At 50.7% G+C, this 21,387-nt stretch overlaps 1 protein-coding gene across 7 annotated transcripts in view; it reads left to right on the forward strand.

Moving 5' to 3' along the window:
• KIRREL3 (kirre like nephrin family adhesion molecule 3) overlaps positions 1–21,387 on the forward strand; it is a 340,739-nt gene that overhangs the window by 294,273 nt on the left and 25,079 nt on the right. For all 7 annotated transcript variants that reach the window (XM_049800735.1, XM_049800737.1, XM_049800738.1 and 4 more), the window contains 2 exons: positions 18,562–18,710; positions 19,113–19,240. In XM_049800735.1, the coding sequence (XP_049656692.1) occupies positions 18,562–18,710; positions 19,113–19,240 (277 nt within the window). The remainder of the gene's footprint in view (positions 1–18,561; positions 18,711–19,112; positions 19,241–21,387) is intronic.

A 21,387-nucleotide genomic window follows, 5' to 3' on the forward strand; every position in this document is an offset into this window, starting at 1 on the left:
AAAAGGCAGAACATGAGCTCAATGTCATCCTCAGGGCCACTTGGGGCCCCGTCACTGGTGAAAATCAACTTATTCTGCCTTAAAAACAAACAATAGAGAGAAAGTGTGATTTATTTTTTTTCTCCCTGGGGAGAGAACTGCTCTAGTATATCTCCTATGGCTTCCTTCATCCTCAGATAGAGATACTAGATCTTGGTCTTCAGCCGACATTTATTTTTAATACCTCCCAATGTTTGTCAGTAAACAGCTCTGAACACAAAGGAAAAATGTCTAAACAACATAAATCCCCTTTTCTGGGCATAAATCCACAGCCAGCTCCGCAGGACCATCCCTGCTTTGAATACACGAGCAAGCTGTCACCTTGTTTGAATTTGCAAGGGGTGATAAGTTTTGCACGGCACTTGCACCCTGGATTTTTCTGGCTGGGAAAAGCAAGTGAGGTCAAGCATCTCACCCAAAGGCTTCACCCAAAGATGCTCAGCTGGGAAGCATCCGTGAACTGTGCTGCTCGTTAGCAAGAAGCCACTAAGTCAGCCTTGTGGTCCTGCCGACCTGGGGTTTTAAGCACAGACCCTTCACTCTCTTTGTTAGGGTGGTAAGGGAAAAGAAACAAAATTCAACACAATTTCCCAAGAGGCAAAAATCCCCCTCTGCCTTTTTGCAACCCCCCATAGAGAATATAGTTTTGATGAAATCAAGGCAGCTGCTTTTTCCTTAAGAGGTTTTCTTTGTGCTCTCTTCTATAATACATCACATACGCGTATTTTTTAATGCAAGGAAAACCTGGTTAGAAAGGACACCTCAGAGCGATCTGCTCCCAGAGCCCGAGTGGAAAGTTACAGCCTGCGCCACATCTTCTCTTTTTGGGGCCGGGGGTGGGGGGGGGGGGGGGGCGGTTAATGACATTTTGTCAAAATTGACAGGTTTCCGTGAAATGTTTGGCCTCAGTGGCATTTTCTAATGGGGGGAAAAAGCCAGAACCCCTCTGCCTTAAAATTCGCTGGCATCTCATGATGTTGGGGGGCAGACAGGGCTGGGGCAGGGTGTCCTTTGCTGGAGACACGGTTCCTCTGCTCCTTTTCTTAGCTAAGGACACCCTGCAGCTGAAGCTGGAGCTGAAATCCCAATCTTCCTCCCTTACTGGCAGCCAGGATTCCTTGACAAGGAGCATCTTTTTCCCCAGGGGCATTTGTTCACCCACGATGTCACCTGGGCTGTCACTCGCTTTTGGACACGGGAGAGGCCGGTGTCACCAAAAGCAAGCGGAGGGAGTCGGGCAGAGGACTGGCGAGGCATCGCAGCGATGCGTGAGCAGGGTTTTTTTGGCATAGGGATGAATTAACCCTGGCAGCAGGGTTTTTGGTCATTTGCCTGTTTTCCCTCTCACCGTATAGAGCAATCTTTGCACAGACATATCCTGTGGCCCCTATGGGGTCTTATACCCCAACTGGCCCGGGTTTATCCCACCTCTGCTTGGGAGCATGTTCCCTTTGCAGCTAAAGAGCAGCTCAGCCCACCGAAACGCTGCTCCACAGCTCCTTGCTGCTGCCGGTGCAGCATCTTCTACTCGAGAAAGGCTCAAGGAGACCTTGGGCTGCTTGGCAGCACCTCCGTGGAAGTGTCCCCATCTGCTTTAGCACCGTGGACATGGGGCTGAAAGCCCAAAGAGGCTCCCTGGTGTCCCAACAGTGGTGGGGGAAAGCTGCCCCTTCCTCTCCCCTTGCCTCAAGCCGCTGCCTGCTTCTGCCAGTTCGTTTGCAGGCAGAGCATCACGTAGCCACGGTGCCAGGCTGGAGGAGCAGCGGCAGCAAACGGCTCCACCAGGCAGCGAGCATATGTGCGGGCAAATTGCGCCGCCTCGTCTTCCTCTAATAACACACTTCCCACGCGCCTCTGCCTCTCGGTGGACAATTCTGGGATGGGGAGGGGGGATTTGGGAATTTACTGACTTTCTTTTGCTGCAAGCAAACAGGCAAGAAAGGGAAAGGGAGAGAGAGTAATTAGCTGTCGCCGTTGTTCTGCCACCTGTGATGGCGGGTAAAATTAATGGAAAGGAACAGAAGTCGGGGCTACGTGAACCGACTCACAACCAGGACTCCTCTTTGCTCACTTCAGATCTCTCTATTTGCCAATCTTCTCTTGGCTTTTGATGTCTGTTGTGTGTCTGTGGGGTGTTTTTTTGCTGTTATTATTCATCACTCGCAGTAAGAAAGAGAATCTTTAAAGTGGCAGAAGAAAATGGGAAAGTTTAATATTGCAGGAGGCAGAGTCCCTCAGCCTTTTGGGCTCCTCCGATGATGGTTATTTTTGCAGAGCGATGGGGAGTTGGTACAGGCAGGGCAAAAATGCATATCTCACTCTTGCGCATTGATACAGTGCTCTCACCCCCAAGGCTAGCAGAGACCTTTGCAAATAATGTTATCTTTGTAGTCACAGGGAGGGGGGACATTTCGAGCCACCCTCCAGCATCAGCTGCAGTTCTGGGGACCATTGCACTTCCAAAACAAGGCGTGGGACTGACGGACAAACAGACGTAGATGGAGAGAGCTATCCCTCCCCAGCTGCTGCAAGGTGTCTGGCTCTGGCGTTGCGTATGGCAGCTGTGAACAGCACGCACAGCTCTCCATAAATGTGTGGGACGTGGCAGAAGATCCAGCTGATGCTGCAGCAGAAGCAGAGGTCAGGAGGAGCTGGGAAGCATTGATTTAACAGCCACCCAGGGATGGTGCTACCCCACTTCTTCCTCATCCTCTAGCAGAAGTGGGATTGCACTTTGCGCAATCCAGGCAAGCTCCACTTGCCCCTGTTGGGCCGAAGCCGAATGTGCCACCTGCCCAAATATTGGTGAAGATCTTCCTGCATCAACCAGTTTGGTGAACTGCAGCTGCAGGTTAGGGCTTGAGCCACACCATCTTCCCAGATCACAGGGTGCCTGGTCAGGCTGTGCCGGAGCTCGGAGCCAGCCCACAGCATCCCTCTGTCCTCAGCCCCACCGTCATCGCCGACACACCGCGTGGCTCGGCTTGCGGCAGGAGCGTTGTTTGTTTGCTCACTCAGTGGGCTCCGGTCTGTAGAAAAGACCTTGTTTGGTAAACAAGGTTTTATCTTTGAACCAACAGCATGCTGTCACTCATCAAATATTAATCCAAACTCAACTGCTTCTTAAAGAGGTTTTCTTTAAAGGTGGTGGGGCTCAAGCACACCTGATGGGAAGCAGTGTCCTAGCCTCCCTCTGCCTTTGCGCTGGGGAAAACAAAAAGATATGACTTGTTGCTGTTGCAAAGGGGCTACAACAGGCAAGAGATCCAGTGCCGGGCCCGTTCCTCCAGCCTGCTCCGCAGGGTCCTGGCTGTGGTGGGGATGCAGGGTGGCATTTCCCACCCAGCCTTAGGGAAACATGTGGATGAAGAGCCCCAGAGCCTTCAGTAGATCTGCTGTCTCCAAGGATCGTACAGCATGCCCAAGTACAGGTCTGTGAGCATTTTGGCTGCTGGTCTTGGGAGGGAAAAGTGACAGGTTTGCTGGGGTTCAGGTAGATGTGGAAAAATTGCACCTGATATCGAGGAGCTCTGAGAAGAGAAGGAGAAAATAATAATATGCATCAGCTGTGCTTTGGCCTGCCTGTCTTACACTGTGCCATCTCAGAGGCATTCGTTCCATGGGGACGCATTCCCACATTTTGTTTTAAAAAACCCAGAGGAGAAGTTCAAACTCCACAGAGCGTTGCTGCTCTTTTTACTGTGGGTCTTGTCTGCACAGTTCTGGGACCTGCTGGCATCTTACCAGATTTATTCATGAGACACTTCAGGCTGCCACGGAGAAGTCAAGTTCTCCAAGAGCACGTGCCCCATGTCCTGCTGGAAGCAGCACCGCTGCAGCTTGGAAGTTTGCTCAGATGCTTGAACCAGCTCCCTCGTGGCTTGGCATTGCTTTGCTACATGGCAAAGAGCCAGCGAATAAGGGTGTGTGCTGATGGGTGACATTGGGTGGAAGAGAAGCAAAGCCAGGAGCAGTACAAAACTGGGAGACCCTTATCAAAGGATGGGGAAGGGAAGAGGGCATGAGCAGATGGCCAGCCCTTCCTTGGCTGGAGTGAGTCGTTGCACCTTCACTACCCCAGTAAATGTGGCTGGCTGGACCAACTGATCGCTAGAAGCACATCCATCATCAGTCGATCGGTCGTGGGCTCAACACATAGACCCAAATTCTCCAAAACAGATCCCCAAGGCAAGAGAGAAGATAGAGCCCCTGCCCTAGGCATGTGCTGATAGGACAGGAGGAAGCCCAGAATGAAGGTCAGCAAGTCACTGATTCATGTGCAGTACCCAGGGATTCCCATCCCTAATTCCTTACACTCACTCCTCAGGGATCAGACCTGCTCGGATGGGGTTCTCTATGCCAGAGGTCTGCGTCCAAACCAAGATTCAAGTGAAGGGAGTCAACCCCCATGTCCAGGCAGCGGGGAGAGCTGGGCTGCTAGATGGATGCACCCTGTTTTATTTGACCATGATGAAGCCACATGCTTCATCTATAGAGCTGAGGAATTCAGGTTTTAGGGAGGGAAGTGTCTTGGGAATTGTTTCCTGCTGCCAGGACTATTGAACAGAAGCAGAAATCACCCCAGGCGCTGGGAGCAGATGTTTCTCTTCCAGCTAGCTCTCCATCGCTCCTTCCCTTGGTCAGCTGGGCTTCCAGATGTGCACAACATCTCTGTTCCTGGGTGAAAGGCCAGGGGAAGGCATATTTGAAGTTTAATGCTCTTCCGTGACACCAAAGTTGTCCCTGCCTCATCCATTTAGCTGCCATAGAATATGTTCACAGATCCGTAGGCTGTAAAGGCCAGAAGGGGTTGTTGGATCGTGGGAAGCTGATGCAGAGATTCAGGGCGATGCATTTCATTGGCAACTTTTGACGGAGTAATGGCAAATGATCCATTTAATGGGCACGCCGGGCGCTGCCTGCAGCCAAGCCACAGCAGTGGCCATTTTCCCTAGTCTGGCACTATAAGACCTGAATATATTTTTGTATGGAATTCGGATGGCTTTGAAAAATGTCTCCTGGGAGTTGGTGTGTTTGGTATGTTGCTTGCTTTCTGCCAATTCACGAAAGGCCCAGAATAAAAGTGAACATCCCCCCTGTATCCTGCATTCCCCAGAGCTTCTGATCACTGAGACCACTACCTAATTGGCACATATTTTGCCTCCCCAGCAGTCTCTGCCAAGGAAGGGGGATCTGCAATATTAAGCTCTTATTAAATTACAATCACAGTTCTATTAATATTTAAAAGGGACTGTCAAGGGTTTGAAACACACTACAGAGCAGCCTGCAACTGCAGATAAGGTGTGAAGCTCACGGGCACATGGGCACACTCCGCGACGTCCATCAGGCTCAGTGTCATACTCACAGGGGAAGAATACCCGCACATCTCCGCTGGGGACGGCAAGGGGACCTGGGGCAGCCCCACACGGTCCTGCAGAGCCTCGGGGGTCCCTGCTGACCAGGCTACTGCAGAGAGATGATGTGGGGAGCAGCTCACCAGACCTCTGGTCCAGGCAAGAGGCATCTCAGGATCTTCAGGTGGAACGGTCACTCTGGTTTTGCAGCCCTTTCTTGGCATGCTTAGGACCTTCTTCCCCCTAACCAGCTCCCTCCTTCAGTCCAGCTTGGGGAAAGTGTGCAGGCTCTCCTTGGTTTTGCTGCCTTCCTCCCCCCTGCTCCCATCTGCTCCCTCCTCCTCTGACGGCCGAGGCTGCCGTCTGTCCAGCGGCAGGACGCTGTGAGTCCATATGCCGTCCCTCAGCAGGTTCTGTCACCTCTCCCACTGCCTCCCGCAGCCAAACTCGGCAAGGGAGGCAAGAGAAGCTGGAGCAGGGAAAGGGCCCGCAGGCATTTCACAGCAGCAACGGAATAAATCTAATTTATAGACATAGCAAAATGCAGCTAAAGCGGGAGTTGAAATGAATGCAAAGCACACCAAGGTCTCAAGTTATCGGCACTGTAACATTTTTCCTGACTATCTCTGTTTTCCTGCCCGGGTTTGTCTTTGTAGCTTCCTCCCAGACAACTGGACCTTTGCTCTGAAGTGAAAATGAAAGCTGGGGAAAGAAAAAAATAACGGGAAATGAATTCTTTAGATCTCCTTTGTGATGCATCAGCCCCATCTGCCAGCTCCTTCTGACAGGGAGCGAAGTGTGGCTGGGTGGCAGGTGGAGAGGGAAAGACATGCTTTAAAAAAAAAGTAATGAAATAAAATAAAAGGCACCAATATCCCTGCAGCTGGGAAGCGAGGCTGGGCTGCCTGGGGGGCTCCGCCAAGTCATGCAGCTTCAGGTGAGACCAGGAAGATGAGGTTGGAAGAGCCTCCCTTTGCTCACGGAGGTGTGAGGACAGGGACATTTGTCTTCCCGTTCCCTGCCTTGTCAGGGTAATGGGAACAAGTGGGTGGGAGATGTTTGGAGGCAGCTCGAACTAATTAGGAGAGAGCGTAGAGGAGAGAGAGTCTGATGGCTGGAAAGGGGAAACAAAAAGGGGGGGGAAGGAAAGCGCTTTGTACTCTTGAGCACCACTCCCTGTTGTAGAAATTATTAAAGGTACCCAATTAAATGCGCGATGAAGCAGCCAGCCCAAGCTGCTGTGTTGGATGGAGCTTCTCCAATGGACGGGGATGGCGGATGGTTTTGCTGGCGTGTTCCAGAGGGGCTTACTGAAACATGGGGTGCACCATGGTTGTGGCCTGTCCCATCCCGGCCAGGACCACCGGCATCCCGTTGGGCAGGAGTTGGCAGCCTCACAAGTCTTCCAGACTTTGCTCGTGTCCTGCAGTTTACCAACGTTGGAGTGAATCTGTCTCCAAAGCCGCTCATTTCCAGCAAACTTTGCACCCAAATCTCTGGGTGCCTGCAAAGACCTGATGGTTTGCTACCAAGCAAAGCTGCTAACACTTCTTTTAAGCATCCGTAGGGTTTGGAGAGATCTGAGGGTTGTGTTTTCCCAGCCTCGTTGGTCACCTCTCCTTCGAGACAGGCTCAAGGTGACTGGAAAGGGAGCATCATTGGCTCCTCCGGCCGGATCTCCGCTCCCTTTGCAAGGAGAGGTGGCAGCTTCTCAAGCCTAATTTAGCAGTCTTTAATCTGAGTTATTCCAAACCACACTTGCCACTTCCTTCATGCATTCCCGCAGGATGATGGGCTGATTTCACAGAACGAAAAGCCTTAAGCAAATCTTGTCACACAAGAAAATTGATTTTTCAAAACTGACTTTTACAAGATTACTGGCGTTTTTTTCCCCTCATCTTTCTTCTATATCGTTCCCTTCCAGTCTCACGAGGTGGCTTCAGATCTAAGGAAATTAGAGATGCTGTGACTAAATTGAAAATGTAAAAAGGGGGAGAAGGAGAAAAAAAGAGACACCCAGCACTCAGCACCTCCTCTCCTGCTGCCTCTGAAGGATATGGCTGTGTGTGCTTGTACTTGTGAAGTAGCGGAGATGCCTCCTTCACCTTTCCTACTGCCATAAGCTCCATGAGACGTCAGGAAAGAGTCTGTCGAAGGGTTATGCAAGAATCTCACGGGGAACATCCCCTGATGGGCATTCCTTGGTGAACCCAAGCCGGATCACAGGGGTCTTTTCTTTCTCTCCCTCAATCCCCCCATTTTATTTTCTCTTTCCAAAGAAAAGCAAGAGTTTCCTCCTGCCGCTCGATTCGGAGACATCTCAATGTGTTTTGTTAAAAAAAGAAAAGAGAGGAAGAGTTGCCTTGAAGTCGTTTCAGACAGCTTAAAATATGCTAAGCTTTTGTGTTTCTGCGATATAAATAATGAATCCTCTTACAGCTTCTGAGTCAGGAAAGACATTGATTTAAGAGGCCTTCAGCTCTGAGGTTTTTCTGCTTTTATGCCAGAGGGTGGGGAACATGACCAGGGACAAGCAAGGTGTGATTGATGAGGCAGGGTGTGCAGGAAGATCCCAGGATGGAGACAGGGGTTGCACCCACCTCAGCCCCGCAGGTGCTTTGCTAAAGGATTTCACTTCTTGATTCCCTCTTTGCTCCTTTATTGCTGTTTTCAAGGGTTAGAGGGGGGTTAGGTGGAGGACAAAGCTGTTAGCATCTACTTCTTTCTCGGTCACGGTCTCTGCTCCAGTAAGCCAGTGGTGATTTGGTGATTGCAGTGGGCAGCAGTTATTGTTCATTTGACTAATTCCCCAAGCAGCATCCCTGGAGATGTCTCTGCTTAAAAAAGCTATCAGGATAGCTGCAAAATGTAGGCCAACATGCATGACATGAGTATGAGAAAAGCCAGTGGATGCTGGCATCCCAAAATAAACCCGTTGGGTCCCACTCACCCCCCCAGGAACAAATGTCCCAGTAATTTCCCCCGTACACATGACTGGTCTTGGACAGTGGCAATCAGAGGGCACATCCTGCCATATGTAGGCCGTTGGCATGTGGATCCGCTGCTGAGCTCGGGCAAATGTCGCACAGGCTTGCTCAGCTGGGAAGTCAGGCTGGGTTCATTGGGAAAGAGCAAATCTAGGAGAAAGCAAGGAAAATGTTGGCACAAGCTGAGCTGGGGCAGTTTCTAGCAGGAGAGGCTTTCCTCTGCAAACCTGGATGACTTTGGTAGCTGTGGTGAGGACGTACTGTGCATCCTGAGGCTCCTTTTTGCCTTGCCTGAAGTTGTCTTGGCATGCTTGTTTGGTGTAGACAGCATTTAGCCTTGCAAAGCCCATCCCAGAAAGTCCCAAAAGGGATACTGGTCTCATCCAGTGTCAGATCACGGACTAATAACTCTGTTAACATCAGGTCTTGAAGTTATCCTTGGGTTTCTGTTCCTATGCAAACTCTCTGGAAACTGTTGGCAAATATTAAAGCAAAGGAAGAGCACAAGCTGTTGGCTCTGGATTAGAAGGCCATTTGCCTGTAAAGCATCAAGCAATGCTTATTGCTCAGCTCTGCTTTTGCTATTGAAGTGTGTAATTAAGGACTTAATGGTTTTTACTTCTGGAGATGACTTTTTTTTTTTTTAAATGCTGTTTCTTGCTGGTTTATACAGAAGTCGATAGGTAATCACAAAGCTCTTACGGGTCAGTCTGTTGTACCAGGGTGCAGCCACATTTGATTATTTTCTCATCGCATGGCCAAGAAGACCAGTGTTGTTACCAGGGTGGTCTAAGGGCATTCAAGAGACTTGGCCAAGAACAGTGACTTCAGCGTAAGTCTGGGGAGGGAGAGAGGGAGGGATGGTTGGATTGATGGGTGGTCGGATAGATGAATTTCATAGTGAAAAGAAGAACAGATCTTTTGGTGAACTTGCAACTTTATTCTACTTCTCCACCCGTATTTGCCTGTATATTTGCATTAGCACAACAGGAATGTGTTTCTGGATATGTCATTTATTATTCCGCCTTATGAATTGCCAGATCCCCAAGTTACTCACAGTTCAGCCAGCAGGAGCCCGTGTTGCATTACACAGAAATCACTGCCCTTGGCATCTTCCACAAGAAGGTTCCCACATAATTAGGACTCAACCCGTCTTCACCTGGGGTGCGTGCCTCCTAGCACAGTTGCCTCTGTTGATAATCCTAACTTGAATCATTTGCTCTAGACGCAGTTCAGCTCTGAATTATTAACTGTTCTGGCAGGACTGGCCAAGGAACCTGCCAGAGAAGGAGCTGTGCCTCACACCAACCTGAGGACACGCCAAAATTCAGACAGAGCCTACAAAGGGATTCTGAATGGTGGGATGGCAACAGCAGCTGTCATGGGGAAGGAAGGGCTTTAGGGGGGGACGACTCGATGAGTTTGCTCTGAGCTGGGGCTGGAGAGTCAGGGGGAAATGGCTCAGGCCGATGGGCACCATGTCCAAATCAGGGACCATCACCTGGCTGTTGGTCACCCACCTTGAGGAATTAACATAAACCTGTCCCGAGGTCTGTCTCCTCTCTCCATGCCAGCAAGAGGTCAGCCTGGTGCATGCTGAAGCCCTCTCACACTACAGAGATCAAACCACAAAGCCCTTGAAAACTTCCCAAAATCAAGCCCAGGTCAAATACTCAGAGGAGCTTTAGGAATCAGCCAAGAGAGAGAAAACCCTTTGAAAAGCCCCAGCCACCCGACAGCTCTCTGGCCATGCATGAATCCTGTGCACAGGAAGGCAGGAGCCATTCCTGTCCGCTGTGCCCATCGTTTCTGCCCTGAAGCATGCAGATTAGGTAGCTTCAGTGATCCGAAACATGCGGTCCCAGCCCAGCACCGGCTTCGAGATCCCCCTGGCAGCAGATTTCATATGCTTATGAAGAGCTGGGGCTTCTGTCTCCATTTACCACCCTTTTTTTTTTCCTGCAAACCCCAAAGGAATTGCACAGCGAGGTGTAAAGTTGCAAAGGCCACAAGCACGGGTGATGTATTTTAGGTGAAAAATAAAGAGCTGTAGTAGAGGGAAAGGCAAGTTTGAACAGCTTCACGGCACAGCTTCACTTTGCGCTAAGCAGGAGGATAAACACGGCGCTGGAGAATTAGCGCTTCAACATGCCAGCATCCATAAATCTGGCAAAAGAAATTCTGCTACGGGGGTGGAGTGGGGTAGGAAGACCCCAGAAAGGACTAATCCCGTTAAACGATTTGAGGAAACACAAACCACATGATGAAATTGGATTACCCGATCCACGCAAGAAATAATAGTTAAGCTATTAGTCATGTCTATTGTGTGGTGGGATAAGTCAAGACGATGTAGGCAAGAGAAATGAAATGCAGCATCGCTGCTGAAGGGGTAAAATCCCCCTGGGAGAGGTGACACCTATAAGCTCTTCCAGAACTAAGGGGTGACTCACATCCCCAGCATTTCCCCAGGATAAGCAGTTTTGGCAGCTGGCTATCATAGTCTGCTTCTTCAGCCCCATCTGACTGGTTTTAAACTTTCTCTGCACCTAGCAAAACCCGGAATTTAACGTTAGTAATTTAACTTAAAAAAAAAGTAGTTTTTATATGATCCCATGACTCTGGGGCAAAGGATTTAAGGAGCGGAGTTATTGCAAAAGAGTGTGGACTTGTGAAAGGGGCGGGGCAGAAAAGCATCCATCATGGCAAGAGAAGCACCGAAAGAGGGATTAATGGGGACAGGATTGGTGCACAGCCCTCTTGTGTGAGGGGGTAGAGGAGGAGGGGGGATTTTAAACAGCAGGATTAAAAGAGCGCCAGATCTAAAGCATCTGCATTTTGTTTTGATCTGTCAAGGAGACAGCTCGATTTGCAGAAGGAATCACCCAGCCGGTGAAGTTTTGTGCTTTTCCTTTGAAATAGTAACAGCTTTTCCGTCAGCGTGTCTCTGGTTTCCTTCCGGGGGGATGAGCATCCTTACCAGCCCCTTGTGCAGGGAAGGAGCCGGGGGGCACGGTGGGCTGTACTTTGGCCAACACGTCCCCGCTGCAAACGCCGGTGTCCATAATCCTCAACGGTCTGCCCCACAGCGCTGCAAATATCAGCGACCCAGGCACGTGGTCCAGCATGGGATGCACGTGCACGGAGCAGGTATTAATTCTCACCATCCCCCAGCCAAGCCACCCCTGGGGTCCATGGCCACCTTGCATCTCTAGCATGCACAGAGGTCCATCCAGCACCAGCTGCAAACCCCGGTTGTGCCCAGTCCTGGGGCTGCAGTGCATAGCGTTATGCCATTGATGATCTGCACGGCTCATCAGCTGGGTTTAACTATTTACAACGGTTGATCAGTCAAGTCATTGACCAAGGTAACAGCTTTGTTTACTTCTTCCCCTCTGCTTCAGTTTGTTCTGATCACTGTGCTAAGCGAAAGGCCATTTTGATGGTTTTCTCACCAAAATGAACTGCAGTTTGTACAGGCTGTGCCAGTGACACAGCTTTAATCGTGCCATCTGGGAGAGAGAAACCTTCTCGCCCTGGTATCTCCAGACTCCCGCACTATGGGCAGCACAGGCTTGGCCCCAGGGTGTTCCTGCCCATCTCTGCTCCGGTAGCCTGATGCTCTCTGGAGAACTGGACTCCTGTTGCACATTTTCAGGAGTGATTTGGGGAGCTCTGAGTAGCCCCTTCCTGATTCTTCCCACCCATGGGACCTGCTGATGGCAAGGAGGAGATGCAAAACCAGTGCACCGAAGACAGGCACCTCCCTTAAAGACTGCAGTTTGATGAGCAATCAGGCTCGTCGTCACCCTCCTGGCTTGAGATTAGAGAGGAAATCAAGCCAGAGTTTTCTTCTGCACAGTGAGGTGTTATTATTATCATCAAACCCCAGAGTGTTTAAAAACAATCAAACCCCAGTAGCGCAACTGGTGTATCGCAGCAAGAGCAATCAGACACCAAACATGTCCTTGTCTGGGATTCAAGTCTGAACTCTTGAAATTTGGGAAAAGGTTGCAATCTTTCTCGCTGTTTATTTCTTTCTGAAGAATAGCCACATAGGAAAAAAAATAGACGGGGGGGGAGATTAGCAAAGTTGGCATCTCCACTCCGAGGTGCAGCATCTCCACCCTTAGGACCTGGGGTTCACTTTGCGGTGGAGCCAAGATGCCCGTGTCGGGGATGGAGAGGTTTGGAAAGAGGCCACTGCAGCAGCAGCCATGCATGGATGGAGGTTTGTCAGGATGGGAGCTGGAGGCTTGGAAGCCTTTCCTTGAGTATGGTGGGTACCATCGTCTTTGCTCCCCCAGCCTGCATTCTCAAGGACCGGCCAGCCATCAGCAAGGATGCTTAGTGCTTTGCTCAGGGCTTTGCCCTCCCCAGCTCGATCAAACACCAAGCTGGAAGGCCCAGCCTTGTAATTTAGATGGCGGAAAGATTACCTATCGCCTGCGCCGGCTGATAAATTAACCCGCTGCACCGGCACGGAGAGAGGACGGCAGACATGCAGCTGAGGAACCACACAGGGCCCACACATCTTCATTAGGGAGGGAGCAGGCAGGAGAACAGGAATAACCCCATAGATCACCATTATGGAAATTTACTCTTAATAAAGAAATAATTTGCACAATGCATCACACCGGAGCCATGCAGGGGGGGTAGCGTGACACTGCTCGGGCTGTGTTGCTCGCTCCATCATTTCTCACAAGAAATGTCACTCATGGGAGATGCTCTGCAAACATGGAGCTGCCAGCACAAGTCATCTGCTGTCCTTGCCCATCTCGGACCTCCAAGGGATGCCAGCACATCGTCCGTGAAACACCATCCTTCTCCATCAGCTCCTCCCCGTGGAGGATGCCAGGGTTACGGGGGCCGTGGAGGGATGCAGGGTGGTGCTCACAGCATCCCACTGGCAGCCGTCACGCATGGAGACAGCTCCTGTCTGAGGATGAGAGGGGACTGCCACGTTATGGCACTAGAATTGAAGGTATTGCTGGCAATAAAGCAACAAAACCCATTCTCTGAGCAATTTGTAGCAATTAATAGCCATTCCCAGGAATGAAATGTTAATTAATTCATTCCGTGAGCCATGCATTTATTTAAGGTATTTGTGGGTGTTCTTGGTACTTTTATTAAGCAATTAAAATGCGTCCAAGAAAATATTTATCTATTTTAAGTCATTCTTAGTAAACACAATTTATATGGCAAGCAACTGCTTTATTCTGCATTGTTAATTAAAAATAATGATACACTCCACTTCCCTGGGTTACACGCCATCAGAGCAGCCGATCTGCTGGGAGGTCTGGTTTGAGGAGTGCGTGTGCTGCTGGCAACTGCAAAAAAACCTCCTTAGCAACGATCCACGTAGCCTGCAATATGGATTTAAGTAGTGCTTGATGGGGCATTATAGAGCTCAGAAAGCCCCAAGCATCCCTGCGCTGCGGGGTGGGTGCTGGCGATGCCCCTCCACTTGTTCCTGTGCTGCTGGGAGATGCTGGAGAGAGCCGTGGCCTGATGAGGAGCTTTATAAAGAAGAGCGTGTACGAGTCCTACAGCCTTCACAGGGCTGTAAAGTAAATAGCTTGTTCACACATGCTGTTTGTTGAAGAATTACAAGACCTTGTACTGCAGACAGAGGAATTTATTTGTTACGGCGAGCTTGGGCAGCGCTCAGGCAGATGAAGTGCTCGCTAGCAATGCTTCTCTACGTCCCGATGCTCTACAGGGCACGTCACGCTCTTGTTGCAAACGCGGTTAGCTCTTCGTGCGCTCCACGAGCCTGGAAGCCCGGCCAGAAGCAGGGTCCTTGGAGGGAAGTGATGGAGCTGCTGGGTAAAAAACCCCTTGTGCAGAAAATTCAGCTGAGCATCTTCCACTGAGATCCTGGGAGGAAGCGCAGGAGCTTCGTCCCGGCTTTTGACAAGTTTCGTTCAGAAACCTGAACAGGGCGCTGAAAAATCACAGATGTATGAAAACTGAAACAAAGTCACGGCATTGTTTGTGAGCTAACATATCCCAAATGGTCCTTTCTTATTTGCTTGTGTGCACTCAAGCAATCAATGGAGTCAGAAAAATAATATTTCCCGGGAGAATGTTGCTTTAGAAAAGTGCCCCCCGCCCTCTTATCTTTAAGTGTTAAAAGGACCCAGTACAGGGTTTTTTCTTATTATTCTTTAATGACTGTTTTTTCATTGCTGTCTGCAATAACCCCTTTGAAGCTTGGATCGAAATATCTGTTTCCTGGTTGAAATTTGTTTTCCTCCATCAGCCTGGCCGATTCAATTTCCAGAAGACACTGAACTGGGAGGCACTGGGCACTCCCTCCAGAGAGGCCAGAGGAAAACAAACACAGGTTAGAAATACAGGGAAGGAAGTAACAAAGTGAAACTCGGACCAGAGGGGAAGAAATGCCCATCTGGGGAAACAGGCTGAGATGCTGCTTGGTGAAGAGAAAGGCAGATGAGAAAATGTGCAAAGCCTGAGGGAATGAGGAACAGCAGCAGATAGGATACTAGGTCTGCATTGGCCATACGGATGGGATAGTGGGGAGAAGTGGTGAATTTGGAGTCAGGTCCTCAAAAGGTGCCTGTTGGGCGTAGAGAGCAGACAGTGAAGGCATCTCACAGTGATGCTGCCACCGTCACCCCATGGGGACCACCCGAGAAGCACAGGGAGGATGGGATGGGTCCCGTGGCATCCCCTCTGCCGTGCTAACCTTCAGCGTGGAGAGCCCAAGGGAATCATAGGAAGAGGTCCTTTGGGCAGGATCCCCGAGGGCAGAGCCTCACCCCTCTCCTGGGGCAGGCTCAGAGCAGCGGGGGACACACAACGATGCTGTGCTCCCCCTGCACAGATCTGTCCCTGCAGCCCCTGTAATAGGATTTGGCTTAGGAAGAAAACCAGCAGCAAAAAATGACAGGTGAGTTAGCAGCTGAGTCGTGTGAGAGACTAAAGGAGGTAAATTTATATAGTCTGGAAAAGACCCTGGGCAACAGGTTTGCAATCTATAAATAGCTTCAAGGTAACAATATAAATGAAAGAAGCCCCTGCTCTCAAGGGTGGTAGGACAAGGAGAGCTGGCTGGGAGCCAGGCTCGATGTAATAAGGCTGGTGAGACATTAGGAAGAAATCACGAAGAGCCAAAGCAGTGGAGGTGGTGGGCAGGACTGCTGGAGCATCCTCCGCATCTTCTCGGCTCCATTTTATTCAGATTCTGTTTATAAATAATTACTGAAAGGTTTATAGGTGAGTAAGACATGTTATGGGCTTGTTAAAAACATGAGTAACTTGCCTTCGGGCTGTCCACAAGCACATAGCGGGAAGCTTTACAAGAGCGTTATCAGCTGTCGTTATTAAAAAACAATTTGACATTATAAAAGATCTATACTGCTTGTTCAGCCACATTGATTTAGCAGTGTTAAGCCTTGGAAAACTGGAGCGAGAACCTTGATCTCTGCTGAAGCACGAAAAATTGCTGTTTGTGACACATCTCTGCGCACGGGAAATCCAGTTTTGCGGAAGCGATCAGTTTTGAACAAATACTTGAAGCACCGTGCCACAGTTGTTGGTGTGTGTTTTCCCAAGCCGCTGCAAAGTCAAACAACTCTTGGAAACCTTGCCCTCCGTTTTGTTTTCTTTTGCAACATCCAGGAGGATCTCAGCTGAAGTCTGCCCAGCTCGAACCCGCCTCCAGACACTTCTCCACCTGATTTCCAAACCCTGGTGCCCTCCACATCTCTGCTGGGAGGAGGAGCTACAGGCAGGCTGCAAGGACATGACCCAGGGAGCTCACAAGTCACTTTTATCCTTATCTTGAAACTTCCTTCTTGTCCTTTGCAGAGCAGGGAAGGTGGTTTTGTGCAAAATAACCAGGAAAGTGCCAGGCGCAAGAGAAGCGCTGGATTTCCCCACAGGTTTGGTGCCGCACGCACCCCGTCCCATTGACTGCTGCAAGGAAATGGCATCTGGCGCCTCCCTTGAGCACCAGAGTAGCAGAACAAGACCCTTCAGAGGCTGGAAAGCTGCTTGTGGCTAACAGCCTCTATGGGGACAAAGTTGTAAAAGGAGCTTAACAGAGCAGAAATACTCCTGCCGAAAAGCACAGGGTATTTCCACGTTCACCAGTTGAAGTTTCCCTGTCCCTCTAGCTTTCTACCATCCTTCCTTCCTTGCTTTCTTTCATCAAGTGTTCAGACTTTAAGCCTTTTGACCAGCAAACCAAACAGCAGGCAATAAGGACGTGTCTCTTCTTCACCCCACAACCTGTGCAAAGCTTCAGGGATGAGATACCGGGGCTCTGGCAGATCCCCCCCGGCTCTCTTCTGCCGCAGCCCAGGGAGAAGGAGCATCCCAAGGGACAAGTTGCTGCTGCAGCACTGGCAGATGCTCTCCATGATGGGCAGCATCCTTCCTGCAGCAGGGAGGCAGCAGGGCAAGGCACATCCCAGCAGGAGGCAGGGAAGCATGATGCTGAGCTCAGCCTTGCTGGCTGACCTCTCGCAAGCCCCTTGGCTTGGGTTGCAGTTTCCTCTGGAAGGAGAAAGGCATCACCAAAGCATCATTGACCATTCAAACCTTTGGAGCAGCACCTGGCAGGTGTTGCTTGTGCTGGTTTTTCCATACAAGGAAACTCCCACAATTAACACACGAAGCGCAGCCGTAGAAATAAAAGCGGCGTCTCTTGATTAATTATTGAAGGGGGAGTCCGGGGAGGAAGGGAGGGTAGGGAAGCTGAAGTGGCCAGTCAGCATCTGTTAGAGTTGCAAAGATAAATGAAATGAGAGAGCAGATAAGTGCATACAAATCAGCTTACATCTGTACCGCTAATACATCTCTTTCAAAATGCTTGTGTCATCAGATGGTGGGTGAAGCCTTGCAGGTCAGCTGTCCTGATTCAATTAGGTTCACATTAGCAGGTGCCAGGGGAATTTGCTTTAGCTGCACGGTCAGAGCGTTTTCCAGCCTGCCATGGACCAGTGTTTCACTCTCGCTCCAGCCCCACGGAGGCACTCGGAGAAGCTGTCCGTGCCTACAGACCCTCTGTATGAGTTCACTGTAGCTCCAGTTGTCTTTGGTTGCCTTTGGGGCAGCACGAGTCTGGCATTAAAGCAAGGGGAACCCATAGCAGAGCAGTGGGGATGAGCAGAGGAGAGCAGTAAAGGCAGGAGCAGGAGACCCGTGGGAGGACCATGAGCAGATGCCGTTTGCCTTGAAGGGGACAACTTCCCCAAAACCACCCCACCGACCCCCCGCCATGGGAAGCAGCATCCGTGGCTCATCTCTCCAGCGCTGGATGGGGCAAGTCCAGCTGACAGTGCCTGCCTGCATCTTTCCCCAACCCAAACATCCCAACCCATCCAACGCAACCAGAGGAGAGCAGCCCTGAGACAACAGAGGCAGAGATTGCACAGGGAAATCCTCTTCCCTCTAATTTACCTTTCAGTTGGTTTGGGAGAATTATTGTATTTTTTTTTCCCAGGCTTCTGCCTATGATTTCTTTCCCTTCCCCCAAAGAGCGGCTGGAGTTTCACACCAGCCTGACAGCATCTCCTGTCTTTCTCACCCGCTCCAGAGTGGCAGGTTGCCAGATGGTGCCCCATTAGGTCACATTTGCTCATTGTTTGGCAAACAGCGGCTTAATTCAAGTGCTGAGTTGACAGCTTGTTCTCCGAGACAATTTGCAAGTTGCAGTGTTGCAAATGCCAGCTTGGCTTTTCAGGGTAATGTTATTTCAGCTGCCTTAAAGGGATAAAGTTCTCTTTGATTGGAGAAAAAAAGAAGAAAAAGGTGAAAGTGGGGGGAAGCTGAAAAGGTTTTTTAGTGGTTTTGATGTGGAAGGACCAGCAGTGTTGGTTGGCAAGCATTCGGAAAGGGACTGCTTTCCTGGCACCATGGTTCTCCATCAGCAGAGACCCTCCATGTCCCATCACTCCTATCACTGAGGTCTTCCACTCATGCCCCACAATCCTAAGGAATGAGGTGTATTTCCAGTGAAAGAGCCTTTCACAGGGAAATAGCAATTTTGGTTTATTTTGGAGAGGTTTCAGTAGGGATGTACATATACATCGCTTTGGTGTCACCTCCAAAACCCACGGTTATAAACCCTACATCCTGGGCAGTGATGTAGGGATGATGCGGATGATGCCGAGGACAAGTGCACCATGATGATGCTCTTTCTTCTTCAACAGGTGGGCAAAAAAAGGCCAGGTTATAAAGGAAGCGTCCGGTGACTTCTACGAAACCATCGTGGACCACACCTTCTTCTTCGAGCCCGTCTCCTGCGAGGTCACCAACGCGCTGGGCAGCACAAACATCAGCAGGACCGTGGACGTCTACTGTAAGTAATCTGTCAGCTTGAGACTGCCTTAGCAGGGCTAGCAGAGCTGCTGAAAATTAACGGGAAGGGGTCATGGCTAGATCTGACTTGCCCGGGGTGACCAGGACTTGCTGGGCTCTCTTGCAGCTCAGACTTTGTAAATGCTCTGGTGGGGGGAGCCATGATTTCCTCCGGCCTTACAAGCGCACAGCTCATGATGGTGGTCCTCAGGGAGCTGGTCATTCTGGGGTTGCAGCAGGCACCTATCTCAGGCTCTTCTTTATTTGAAGGTCTTACATGACTGTGACCCGTAGGTCCATCAAGACCTACCACTGCTTCCTCTGACACAGTGACCTCTTTGATTTGAGAGTTTCTGGCTGACACAGCCCATCACTGGGAATAACTCTGGTCTCCTCTGTGCAGTTGGGCCCAGGATGGCAACAGAACCACAGTCCCTCCTCGTTGACCTGGGCTCGGATGCAGTCTTCAACTGTGCTTGGACTGGGAACCCATCTCTCACCATCGTCTGGATGAAGCGAGGCTCAGGCGTGGTAAGAATCGCTGCCGGTGCGGTGGAGAATGGCACATTCAGGGCTTGAGGTGCTGCGTGATGTTCCCCATGGAGCACAGCCCATACCTATAGGCTGGGAGCTCCTGGCCGGCCAAATGCTGGACCTACGAGGTTCCTCCAAATGCAGGGGACAGCGTGACATTGCAGAGCAGTGGCTCCCAGGCTGCAGGTCTGCAAGGCTGCGGTGAGTGTCCCCGGTTAGTCCAGAGAAGTGCATTAAGCAGTAAAGGCTTTATTGCCTTTGTAATATAGTGGATGAAAGTGTGTGTGAATCCACGAGATATTTAGATGGCAGGCTGGAAAGTCAGGCCTGGAGTCCCGTTTGGGAGAGGCAAAGGGAAAACCAGACTGCTGAAAATCACTGCCATCGCTGCCGCAGAGGAATCGAGGCAGTGGGTTGTCTGACCCTGCCCCATTGAGCCCTAGCAGAGCCACCTTCCAGAGCTCACGCAGCTCTCACCCGCAGATGTTTGCAAAGGAGTCCTAATAGAAGGAGAATCGATTCCCATGATGATGGGCATAAGGGTTGAACAGAGGCCAGAGCATCACTTAACCTCTCGCTGACAGGTAGCGCTTCTGCAAATCACCTGCGTGTGGTCCTTTCTGGGATGGTCCTTTCTGGCCTCCAGACCTGTGAGTTCACAACCTGATGCGTTCACCTCAGCTCGCCTCCACTGTGGGCTGGAGCCTGCTCAAGCGGGGGGAGTCTAGACCTGGCCCGGCAGACTTCTCCACGTCTCTTTTGTCCTGAAAAGCGAAAGGAGCTTTGCAAATATTAATCGCGGCTCAGTCAGCCCAGGGAGGCGTGAGATACTCTCATCCCCTCTTTACAGACAGGAGGGCTGAGCAAAGCCACGTTAAGAAGCTAAAGGAGGGCTGAGATGTGAAACTCATCCAGAAGGCTCACGCAGGTTTGGGTTTGAAAAGCATCTTTCAGCTTCGTCTGGGCAGATGCGTCCTGAAGTTGTTGAGACAACACTGACTTACGCAGCTCAAGCCTAGGTATTATCAGAGAGCTGGACTCAGACGGGAGTGAGATGAACGGGCCGAGTCGCTCTCCTGACCTCCGCTCACCAGGCACAGACGGAGAAGGGGAGCAGACATTGAGGCATTAACTGCTGGCGTATTTTTTCCAAACCATAATGACCTTGGCGAAGGCCATCTCCTGGGAGGTAATTATAGACTTGGGAGAGCTGATGGCTCGAATCAGCTAAGGAATCCCAGTGGGTCAATAATCCCTGGGTGGTTTCCCATCCCACAGCTGCAGTCGTTGTTTCTCTGGATTATTATCATTATAGGCAATGCTCTCACACCATAGACTTCCATTTCATTTTCTCAAAGCTGCCAGAGTGTGCAGGATGGTTGAAAGAAGCCACGCACAGCAAGGACAAGGGCTTCCTGACCCTCGCCATCCAGCCCCAGCCACACATCAGGGCTTGCCTGCGCTAACTGGCAGCACCCAGGCAGCACGCAGGCAGAGCAGCCTTCTCCCTTTTTATTTGGCTCCCTCTAGCTGACTTGTGCTGGCTTGGAGCATCTCAGGGCATCAGGACAGACCCGCCGGCTCCTTTAACCCAGCAGAGATGCTTGCACTGGTCAGCAGAGCCGCCTCCATCTCCCCGGAGGGGATGCCGATTTGTAAAGCCCATCAGTGGCCAGGCGTTGCAGTGGGATGTGGGATCAGGGCTGCTTTTTTTCCCAGCCCCTCTGCTTTCAGAGCCAGGTCGAGGTCCCACAGGATTGCCTTCTATCCTTCTACCTTCCCAGAAGGAAACAAATCCGAGACCGAAGTGAGGGTGAGGCCAAGTAAGCACAGGCATTTGCATGGATATCTTTGTAACTGATGCTAAAACAGTGGGTTTAAAAGGGATCTGAAACTCTGTGCCTCTTCCTCATGCCACATTAGGGGTGAGACCCCCATCTTCTTGCTACAGGGAGACCCAGATCCATGTCCAACCATCACTCAGGGCTTTGCATGAGCACTAATTCCTGAAGGCATCAGCTGTGGGAGCAGCAACCAGCAGAGCCGGGGGCTCACCAAGCAAGCAGGCGCTGGAAGGAGGAGAGGTGATGGGCTGGCTCCAGCCTGCAAAGTCCTGGGGGAGAGAGGCAAGGGCAACCGGGAGG

Source organism: Accipiter gentilis, chromosome 5 (assembly GCF_929443795.1).
Source record: "Accipiter gentilis chromosome 5, bAccGen1.1, whole genome shotgun sequence".
Taxonomy (NCBI): domain Eukaryota; kingdom Metazoa; phylum Chordata; class Aves; order Accipitriformes; family Accipitridae; genus Astur; species Astur gentilis.